We start from the raw sequence: 12,093 nt of genomic DNA, 5'->3' as shown, positions 1-12,093 counted from the left end.
AGGCTCCTGTAGATTGACTAAATACTACATTTCCCATGAGCCACGTCAACCATTGCAGTGTATAAGATATCATGTTTACTGAACAACAACGGTGTGATTATTGGTGGAGGAGCGTACACTAGAGGCCCAGTGGAATATATTCAATAAGTGGGACAATCTTAGCCATGTTGTTGTAGCCGCCTCAACCGAACCACACTGTATCTTAACGTAGTCGTTTCAATTACAACAACAGAGCGTTGAAACAGCAGCTGTTTTGACTTGTCATAACAGGAAAAGCACAGGTGTAGTTAATTCAAATTGATATGATTTCATCCCATTATGTTTCTTCACTTCCAGGACCCTGACACTGTATGCAATGCTTATTGAAACATGAAAGAAAACATCAGATCACTAATATTATCAGAGCATCTCCTGCTATGAGTCAAACTGTCTTATGTGTAAAAGGTTTGTTAATTAAAATAGATCAAAAACATTGCCATCCAAATTGAATCCAGGGTCAATATCAACATTTCGTCTGTAGTTTTTGATTTGATCGCTTGCGATGGTTGACGTCATCTCTTTTTTTAAATTATACTATAAATGTATGGACTTCAAATTCATACAGTCTAATCAGTTGGAATATTTGTCAGTTTCAGTTCAAAAAGAGATGCAAAAAAAAGAATCACAAAAGCTTCTCAGGTTCTACTAAAGACTCATTTCAATGCGTGTACAGGTCTAGATCAGAGTTCAGTTTGTCCAAGGATTTTCTCTTATTCCTCGTCAATAGCTTGCCTCTGACTACCGAACAAACAAATCAAACTGCCTCATACTGCCCCCGGCATGTTACTGCCAGAATATCAAACTCTGAGCAGCTCTCAGAGCGACTGCCAAGGCGGCACAGACCACCCGTCTATAGGCATCGACTGCATAGCGCATTTCCATTTTTTTCAGCCTGTATGATAATGTGAGGGACTCTTACACTGAGAGCCAGCCACGCATCTGACACACTCAGCATAGAGGCAGCAGTCTGAGCGCTGTGCTCCAGTGACAGGATCAGCAAGACGTTATTCTAGAATCAGTCTACAGGGCAGATTTAGAAAGATATATTTACATGTATGTCATGCACATAAGCACACTCATAAAGGTCATTTTAGGGATAAATCCTGTAATGAAATATCAGGTCTTTGTATAGACTTACAGTAATTATGGAAAATACAGATAGCTGAAATGTTAAATGGAGACATGGAGGCACCATCTGCACTGGGAATGAATCACTTGTTTCTTATACACAATTCAAATATTTGTCTATTTATTTGTCTGTATAAGTATTTTGCATCACAAAGGAGCAGTTGGGTCTGCCACCTGTTGTTTCTCATTGAGAGTTGTAACAGATATTGCCAGAGAGGGACAGTAGAAGGACGTACATCACAACAAGTGTCTCTGCAGACAACACTCACAGAGCCAGACTCCAACCGTCAGTGTAAACGAGCGTCTTCAGGAGGAGCGGTGTGGACGCACTGACCCGTCTTTGAAGAGATATCACAGTGACTCTGCATCTGTCCCACTGTGTGTTTTTGACAAACATGCAGGGAGCCAGTGGTTTCGGTTGCTATGGATACCGCTTCAGGTGTTTTGGGCTCCACAGTGTGCTGGCGCTTTGCACCATGATCTGATGGTCTGTTGGGCTTCTGTTTGTGTGTGTGTGTGTGTGTGTGTGTGTGTGTGTGTGTGTGTGTGTGTGTGTGTGTGTGTGTGTGTGTGTGTGCGTGCACCGATGTGGGAGTGTGTAGCCAGAATATTGATGCTGCCTGAGCTCTTTCTCTGCCACGCCACCTTTTCTGTCTATAATGTTCTTTTCCTCATGTCCTCCTCTTCTCTCCTCTCCTCTCCTGTCCTAGATTCCTCTCCTCTTCTTGTTTCCTCTCCTCTTTTTGATTCCTCTCCTTTTCTCTTCCCCTCGTTTCCTCTCCACTCCTCTTCCTCTCATTCCTCTCCTCTCCTCTTCCCCTCTTTTCCTCTCCACTCCTCTTCACTGTATTTCCTCGCCCCTTCTTTTCTCTTCTCCTTGTTTCCGCTCCTCTCCTCTTCTCTTTGTTTCCTCTCATCTCCTCTTCTCCTCGTTTCCTTTGCTCTCCTCTACACCTCGTTTCCTCTCCTCTCCTCTTCCCCTCTTTTCCTCATCTCTGTATTTCCTCGCCTCTCCTTTTCTCTTCTCCTTGTTTCCTCTCCTCTTCTCTTCTCCACCGTGTCACAACACTAGATTTTAATTTCCCTGCTCCTATTCTCTATTTACTCTGCATATTTGCATTTCCCTCCATTCCCATTAATAGCCCAGCTCTTCTCTCTCCTCCCCTCACTGACTGACACTCTGAGTGTAGATGGTCAGACTAGACCAGCCCATCTTGCCCCAGCAGGCCACTCGTAAAGGCAGAGCTCTGTGTGCATCCAGGCTGAAAACACTGATGGGACCAGGAGACAGAGAGAGACAGAGACACAGAGGACGAATCAGAGAGGAAGACATAGAGAAAGAAGGAGTCATGTTGAAGAGAAAACCTTGCTGTGAAGCTCTGCTGGTGATGTATAGCTGTCCAAGATGGTTTTATGGCACACGCTGGATAAAATGACAGTAAATCACTCAGTAACAGTAATACTCCTCAGATCACAAAGTGAGCTTTGTGTTCCTTCAGCCTTCTTTGTTTTGTGTTGTGATGAAGTGCGCTATGAAATGAGAACTCCCGTCAGTTAAAGGGATATCTCACTTTTTGGGGAATTGTATTATTTTGAATGCAGTTTGTGAGGCATGATTTGTATGACTTTTACTTTTTTCTTTTACTGAAAAGTTGATATTGAGTTTTACAAACCTGATTATACAATATTGGCTAATAGTACCGTAAATACTTAATACAAACAATAATTTATGCTATGAATCTCTTAAATGTGTGACCAAGGTATCCTGAGCGAGACATCTTACAGTTGAAAAAGGAACTTGTCAGTGCTTTCTGGTGGACAAACTATAAAACATTGTTTCTTAATGAACTCAAACATATTGAAGCATTTCTGTACCGCAATTTCTTGTTCATAGAAATTCTGTTTCTACACTATACTACATATGCAATAAGCTAATACCGGTCGATTTATTGTCCTAGCTCTAAATAGTTTTCCTAAACTAAACACCGGATGCGTATGCGTTCAAATATTTCCATTACCAAATGAAGCAGTACCCCAAAAGGAAAAAAAAAGTCTTGCTTGCTCTGCCCAGCAACAGAGACGCACTTCACAGCTCCCAGTTCTGTGACACTAAGACAGTGTTGCTTCAAGAGTGGCGTGTCATTTCATCTGCATCTTTATCAGGTGTACAACACTGCAAACTGTGAAAGCCTAGCTTAATGGAATATTAACAAAACCAAGTCAGGATCAGCACTTTCCTCATGCACTGGACTCACACACACACACACACACACACACACATGAACATACGTCCCATCATGTAAACATCAGTGTATAACAGACAAAATCTGAATCTGATTCTTGGAAACAAGAACGCCACCAACACAACTGTCCTCCAATCCTGCACTATATTCAAGACTCCCTCTCAGCACACACACACACACACACACACACACACACACACACACACACACACACACACACACACACGTACCTATTCACAGTTAAAAAAGCCACTTGAGTGTAAAGCACTCTAAGCCAAAGAACAGTCTCAACACAAATCACTTTCTCATCTACAGCACTCAGGTCGAGAGCACAACATCAATCTCAGATAGACAGATAGATAGATAGATAGATAGATAGATAGATAGATAGATAGATAGATAGATAGATAGATAGATAGATAGATAGATAGATAGATAGATAGATAGATAGATAGATAGATAGATAGATAGACTAAACAAATGTATAGTATGGAGACCTCACCTTCATGGCGCATCCATCTGTCGCTAGTCCACTCTAAAACACATGTGCTCTTCTGGTGTGTGATGAGAGAAACAGAGATAGAGTGTGTGTGTGTGTGTGTGTGTGTGTGTGTGTGTGTGTGTGTGTGTGTGTGTGAGCTGTAAAATCTGTCGCTTCCCAGGGGAGGAGAGTCGGTCCCTCTCTCCGCAGCACAAATGTATGGGTCGTAAATGCACGTGTGTGTGTGTGAGAGGGAAAGTGCTGCTCCTCCTGCCTGTTAAATGAATGAAAACTCTAACACAGAAGGACACACCTAAATCCTCACACGATGCCTATCTGCCTCCATCCATCTGTCCTCTAGTCACTTTTACCATCATCTCCTCTCCTCTCTCTATATGCTTCCTGTCCTCCCTCCTCTCTGTCTCACTTTCCTCCTCTCCTCTCGTCTCACCGTATCGTGTGTTTATCCACCTCCTTCTGACTCTCCCTCTGTCTCCCCCCCCCCCCCCCCCCCCTCTCCCTCTAATAGAAAGCTCACATTTCTCTGTTCTCCCATAGACACAGAGGGAGGGAGGGAGGGAAGAGAGGATAAATACGGTCCGGCTGTTTTTTTTTTGCAGTCCTCTCACCTAACGGTGCTTGATACTGAGCCGCACTTGTGCTCACTTAATGAATCTCCACGTGACTAAAACACAATTATACACTGGTTTATTTGAATTATCAGTGAACCACTTGCAAACATTCATACTTTTATAAACTGCCACAAAGTATTATCACCCATACATCCTCATTTCGTTTTGTTTTCTGCTTGATCACATATGATGCAGCAAGTTTGCAATTATTGCACACACACACACACACACACACACACACACACACACACACACACACACACACACACACACAAACTAATCTTATTTCCTGTTCCTGTTTGCGAACGAGGCAGAGAGCAGTACAGAAAGAGATGCCTCGTGGTATTCAACAGTCATCGTGAAGTAATTCTTGGAGGTTAGCTTCACGTGTTTTTTAAAAAGTATGCAAAAGGCTGCACATTGAAATGCAGCGCAGCTCCTGCTCAGCGCAGAGATAGTAAATCTTTTAAAGTCGGTCTCTGCCCTGCAGCTGTGTACTGACGCGGACCGGCCAACAGAGAGTGCTGTTACACCTCACGGGTCAGAGCAGAACAATGCAGAAGGTGTGTAGGAAATACTTCAGTCAGTAGGTCATCCAATGCCATCAAGACTTAAGACTTTATTCTTCTCAAAGGGAAATTCATCTCCACATCACTGCGCATGTCAGACAGCAATACAACAGCTCAATAGAGCTACCGACCTGCAGCTTACTACGTCCAGCTTACTAGCCTACAGCTTCACTGCATTGTCAAAAACACCATAAACAAACATTATTACTGTAACTTACGCTTTACACATGCAGCCAACGTTCACAAATCACTTGCAAAGGTTCCAAAGGTTATGATCTTTAGTTAAAGCTAAAGATTGTTATGAGTGGCGCTGCTCATCCGTATCATGGGATATTCTTCTTGTTTACGTCAACACTATGTGACAAGAAGACGGCGACAAAAATCACCCACTTATATTATCCTGACTCTCATCCTGAAATGTAAAGAGATGGATTCACACGCATAAATCTACGAGGCTTTCAGTCCTTAAGTATTCATCTCATCCATGCTTGTTTAATCTATGATATATATCGGCATGGCTCCGTTAGAACATCTATCTACAGAATATAAGATGTACATCAGATCAATAGCCAATCACGTATCTATGGCTGATTTATTTCTACCTGCTGGGACTGCCTCTGAGCTCTGAAGTTTCTCTCTCTGTGTGGGTGTGTGTGTGTGTGTGTGTGTGTGTGTGTGTGTGTGTGTGTGTGTCTTTGTGCTCCACATCAGAGGAGCATTCATCCCCCGAGGGGATACTGGGTCATTACGGTAGCAAGGAACTGACTATAAATAAAAACCAATACAGTTAAGAAGTCGTCATGCACACTTCTAAGCAGGAGCTTTCACTACAGTGCCTATTGCATGGACATACATCTGTGGCTAATATGACGATACTCTGCTGTAGGATGTGTCACTTTCTCGGGTGGTGTTTGTATTTGTCACAGGCGTCGGTGATGCAGCATCAGCGCTCATCGCCGCCGTCCATCTGTAGAAGATGGAAGAGTATTCGTAATTGTGACGCTCTGCAGAACTGTGACTTTCTTGCTGACATGACGATGCTCACAACACGAGACAAGGGACTCTTCGCTCAGCCCTGGCTTATAATGACAGTTTGGTGTGTGTGTGTGTGTGTGTGTGTGTGTGTGTGTGTGCGCTAAAACAACAGGCTCAGGTCATTACTCAGCCAGTCTTCAGATATTAGCAGTAGCTTTCCTTAGGTGGTGGGGAGCTGTCAGATGCTGGGCTTCATGAAGGAGTCAGGCTGCTGCCTCCCTCTGGTCAGTCAGGCAGCATACAGGTATGCTTTTTTTTAACCCTTCAACTACCTGCTGTACTCTATTTGGATGTTTTTCGAGCAGTGTATTTACCAAATCTCCATTTTTAGATTTTGTTAGACTTAAACTGAAGCTGTGAAGCTCCAGAACTTCTTGCAGTAAATGTTAGATATCTAAATGTAGAATGTGGTTTATCTATTATAAATATATATATATATATATATATATATATATATATATATATATATATATATATATTCATGTTCATCTGATTGTCACAGTTGATGTGGCCATGAGCAAATCAGTGTGTGTGTGTGTGTGTGTGTGTGTGTGTGTGTGTGTGTGTGTGTGTGTGTGTGTGTGTGATCCCACGTGTATTGAAGGTACACAGCTTCTGTCGGGGGGCGAAAACCTTGAAAAGTGTTTCACCAACAAACATCATCAGCTCGATGTTGTGATTTTGCCTCTTAATACAAGCAGAACATCTATCTGCACCAGATGGTGATTTGTTACAGGAAATACACTAGTAGCTATAAAATCATTTTACCGCAGGATCTCAGGGGTGTGAAGACAGGATACAGTCTCTGATTGCAGCGATGATGGGACCAAATGCACAAGTTGCAAAGTCGCCTAAGAATGTTTCACGCTCTTTCTTAACACATTTCCCGAAATGTCAAACTATTTCTGTAAGTCTACAACAGAGGCGTCTACTAAACCAAATGTAGCCTCAATTTACCCTCTACATCTGTATGATTTGGACATCTTCTTAAAGACTGATCAACATGAATTGGTCCAGCATCATTATTAAACAAACCCCATAACCAAGAGGTTTGACCCCCAGAGCCTCACGGAGGCTCCTACATGTATATGCTCATCAGAGATGGGTCTGAATGAAGAGATCAGATATATTGTGGTAGATAGATTATAATCCCGCAGACAGGAAGGGATGTTGCATCAGAAAAAAACTGCTCAAAAAGTGACTCGTCTGTTTTCATGAATCATCACACAGTCCGCACACAACCAGACACACACAACCACACAGATGTTGAAGAGGGAGACTCTGCAATGAAGGCATTAAGTGATGCACTCTGAAGCTCATCCACTTCATTAAGGCCGTCTGAGAGTGTAGCAAGCTTCCAATAGTACAGCTATACGCGATGAATTGTTCGCCTGGGAAATTCAATACAACGCATGCCAACAAATCAAGATACTGGAAAAATTAGAAAAACATTTTTAAAAAACTCTTGTTTGACCTCTGTTCTGAGCTCAATGCTGCAAAGAGCCAGAGAGCTTCTGTACATGAAGAGATTGTGCCACACAGATGTTTATGCTACATTTAAATCCTTCTGACATTTCGGTGACATATGAATTTCACAGATCAGTGAACCCCCCCCCCCCCACCCCCCCCACAGTCACACTCATGTAGCACTTTTCCAACTAAAATAACTTGTCTTTGAGTCGAATGAGTTTCAGCTAATTGCCTAATTAGTTCACCTCATGAAAAAGCATGGGTATGGCTTCCAGTGGATTCTCACCATTAATCTGCCTCAGCTAGTGTGTGTGTGTGTGTGTGTGTGTGTGTGTGTGCGTGGGTGTGGGTGTGTGTGTGTGTGTGTGTGTGTGCGTGGGTGTGGGTGTGTGTGTGGGTGTGTGTGTGCGTGCGTGTGGGTGCGCGTGCGTGGTTGTGTGTGTGTGGTTGTGTGTGTGTGTGTGTGTGTGTGTGTGTGCGTGCGTGTGTGTGCGTGCGAGACTGAAAGAGGGAGGTAAAAGGTTTGGAGTCTGAGACATCACACAGTAAAGAAAAAAAAAACATAACAGCCAATTAAAGTAAATGAGATGAGAGAGATTTAAAGCTCCTATATAGTAAAACTGACAGCCAGCATACTTCAAACCCTTTTGTCCTGTAGAGAGACATTTAATTAGTTAGTGTTGAAACTGATGGTGTTCGTTATCGTGGTACTGTATGTATAACACACACCTGCACACACACTCTCTGAGATGTGTTCACAGACACACACAGAAAATGTGTTTCACATTGGGCAATAGCTCCCTCTACTGTTCTAAATGATATAAACCCAATCAATGCATAAACATTCATAAAATAAATATTTTATTCCAAATGTTGCGCTTTTTACTCCGCTACATTTATCTGAATGCGGAGGCTGTTAGTTGCTTTACAGATGAAGATTAAATAAAACATATGATGATCTTATTAAATCTAATGTGTTACCAGATTGAGAAGATCAACAGCTGATTTATACAAAATAGAAGAAGCGCTTCATTTTAACACCCGATTAGCATTTATGAGCAGTATGAGCATTGACTAAATGCTTCTTATCACACTATAATGTATATATAACTGTTTAATAATGTGTGTGTATACACATACGTACATCTGTAATAATTCCTCTTACTGTTTCCATAACTCAGTTATAATAATATAAAATATGTTGTCAAAATACACGTTACGATTCTTGACAAATACAGTACATTATCACTTACACATGTCCTGAAAGGTGCATTATAACTACATTACAGCGTGTTATTAAATGTGTATATACTATACTATATACACATATACTGCTCATGAATGTAGTGGTTAAAGTAAAGTGTCCAAACTAGCTCCACCTCGACCAGACATTAAAATGCTTTTTACATATTAATACATTTTACAGTTATAATAATATGCATATATAATAACAACACTCTCAAGGGTGGGTTATGCCTGATGAGTACATATTTCGCTGATAATAATTTTGTAATAATAACATAATAATTTAATATTTTCATTTAAGTCTCTCTGCAGTGTTGCTACTTTTACTCTTGTAACAGTACGTCACTGGGCCATATTCTCTGACTGTACACACACGTCTTCACTGCAGATGGATTTATGCTGCGACTGTTTACAGCTGGAGAAACCAAAACACAGTGATTCACTGCGTCTCTCTTGCATTTAGATAGCAGCGAGATGCCCTGAAAGGCAGAATGAGTGTTGATCCATGTCATGGATTTCTGTGATTTGGTTCAGCAGTGAATCGAAGAGTGAATCATCAACTTGACTTGTCGAACAGCTGCAGCATCAAACATTTTAGGCAACAAACTGCAAAAGGAAAACTTTAATTAAACCAGAAGCCCGCAAGAAGCCCAACGTTAAATCGCTGCCCAAGTAAAGTGAAGCTGAACTTGAGCCAAGCTGTCAAACAGGGAGCCAAACAGCCCGAGCATCACGTTAATTGGTACCCTGGTCTCAAACACTCTACATACATTGAGGTTTTTTTTTTGTCACAGTAGCAACATATCCCTCTCACAGAAATGTATCTCTGGCATTGTCTCCAAAAGGACCCTTATAACTTGGGTAGGATACAAATCCTAACTTTCAGCAGCCGCTGCAGGCAATGGAGGGTGTCCTCTCTCATTTATTGGCTTCCCTTTCACTAGCTGTCTTCCATATATCCTGTCTAACGTGTTGGAGAAAACACCCCAAATTAACCGATCACAGTGACAGTGATGTCTTTTTTTTATTGTCGAAGGGCAAACGATGACTGGGACGTCTTGGTGAAACAAATCAAAGCCGTCTTAACAGCAAAAGCTCAAGGTGAGCGTTTCCTCCTTGCTGGAAAACTGTCAGATAAAACTCACCAATTAAAAATGAAAGGAGCACAAAACTGAAAACATGTCCGTCTTTGACTCAAACGTCGGGTCTGTGCTGCTGTGGAGACCAGATGATGGGGGGGGGAAGGGGGGGGGAGCTGCAGAAGACATTATTGCTGCTCTGGTTTAGTTTTAAAGGACTATTTCTTCACTAGAGTTTAGTTACATGTTGTGTGTCGTGTTTTTATCCCAGATGTGAGGAAGTTCTGTGATTTGTCAGGTATTCAATGTGTTGGTTTAGCCAAAAACAGAAGTTTCTATTTTTAATATATTTGATACAATGGCGTAATCCTTTTTTGTTTCAACTTGAGTGGATTAAACTTCCAAATGTCCTTAAACTCTCTTCTTCACAATCTTCAGCATCGTGATCGACACTCTCAGACAGCATGTAAGTGACATAAACCTGAGTCTACACACCAGCACTGGGCACCATGAAATTGAAAATGCGATCAGTGTGAGAAGCCAGCTCTGCGTTGAGCTGCCAACCTTTAAAAGTCCCCCTGGGAGATTTCACCGTCTTTGATGCTCATGCTCATAAGCTGCGGCCTCGTCTACTTTGAGTCCATCTTAAGAGCATACAGAGAACACGCTTTGGATCCAGTAATTGCCTCATTAGAAACCCGAAATGGTCATTTACCTCAAATGCAATGTGCATTAGAAACCAAGCATGTGAAATGAAAGCTAACATAAAATGTACGTATCCATACAGCCATAAACCAAAGACTCCTAACACTATAACATCCACTCAGATGCACTTAACATATTAGAAGAGCATTTGCAGTCAGCATGGGTTCATGTAACAGGAAGCTTGTGATCTATAACTCTATCAGCGGGCGCTCTGCTGTCTGTTTAAAGGACTGTTAGACTGTGAGATAACAACAAGTTCACAGTGTAGACGTGTAGGATCGTCATATTCTGATCTGCTGAGTTGGTAAAACGTACGGCGTAGCGATAGTCACATTGTGGTATTTTTGTCACATTTTGATGGAGCCTTTCTCGAAGACTCTCACTGTACAGTTGAAGAACATCATTTATGATGGACTTATGTTCTGTGGTTCACTATCACAGAGTATTTAACACCTTTTAGAATTCCCACAAATGCATTCGGTAACTGTATTTTTCCTGGTGAACCTAAATGTGTCAGTTCTATCATGAATCCTGAATTAATCGTGTTCAAAAAGCCCCATTATCAATACAAAGAAAATGTGTAATGCATCTATATTTCAAGCACAAATTAGATGCAATTAGTTTAGATTAAAAGGGTTGAATTTTTGCGTCTGTTTTGTGGTGTTTTACAGTAGTTCAGGATTTAGTCAGACTCAAGACTGACTCAGAGTTTGACAGGTTGATGGTGACAGCGGTACTCAAAGTGCCTCTCAGTATTTAACTTCTTATCTCATCCTCCTCCTACTCCTCATTGATCACCGTTATCAGCAGGGAAACTCTTGCCCTGGTGTTACATGTATCTGTGCGCTGAATCTGTTGAAAACAATGAGGCTTTTCATGACTAGTAAGAGAAACACAATCCGTCACATGTTGCTAACTCATCCTGGGCGTTAGCTGTGACCCGAATGTCACTTAATCAGATTTAATGGAAAAATGTCTAAAAAGAATTGCAGAGAGACTGCAGGGTTTGCATTTGTCCCGGATAATTTATTCTAAATATATATATATATATATATATATATATATGTGTGTGTGTGTGTGTGTGTGTGTGTGTGTGTGTGTGTGTGTGTGTGTGTGCCCGTGTTTTACCCGTCTTGTGGGGACAAAAATCTGATTACACAGGCACTTTGTTGGGACTCACCTCCCTTCTGGGGACAAAATGGGGACAAGATGCACGTCCCCGTAACGTAAATCATTACATTTTAGGGTGAAAACGTGGTTTAAGCTCAAGGTAAGTCTTCAGGAAATGAATGTAAGTCAATGTAATGTCCCCAAAAGTCATGAAAACACAACTCTGTGTGTGTGTGTGTGTGTGTGTGTGTGTGTGTGTGTGTGTGTGTGTGTGCGCACAGGCTGATTCATCATCCTAGTTGCTTATGCAGACAGGCTTTGAAAGCAGCTCTCTGGACACGGCACTGTTCCCCTCCA

General features: G+C 41.8%; 1 protein-coding gene across 1 annotated transcript in view; it reads right to left on the bottom strand.

Annotated features, from left to right (window-relative positions):
• Positions 1-4,325, bottom strand: part of LOC137878599 (inactive phospholipase D5-like) — a 44,261-nt gene extending 39,936 nt beyond the window's left edge. Inside the window, exon 1 of the mRNA XM_068718961.1 lies at positions 3,913-4,325. Within this exon, the coding sequence (XP_068575062.1) occupies positions 3,913-3,918 (6 nt within the window). The 5' untranslated portion in view covers positions 3,919-4,325. The remainder of the gene's footprint in view (positions 1-3,912) is intronic.
• Between the last annotated feature and the right edge of the window lie 7,768 nt (positions 4,326-12,093).

Source organism: Cebidichthys violaceus, unplaced genomic scaffold (assembly GCF_023349555.1).
Source record: "Cebidichthys violaceus isolate CVI_PGR_0920_01 unplaced genomic scaffold, fCebVio1.0.p SCAF_10, whole genome shotgun sequence".
NCBI classification, from domain to species: Eukaryota; Metazoa; Chordata; class Actinopteri; order Perciformes; family Stichaeidae; genus Cebidichthys; species Cebidichthys violaceus.
This window is presented reverse-complemented; position numbering and strand designations above follow the sequence as displayed.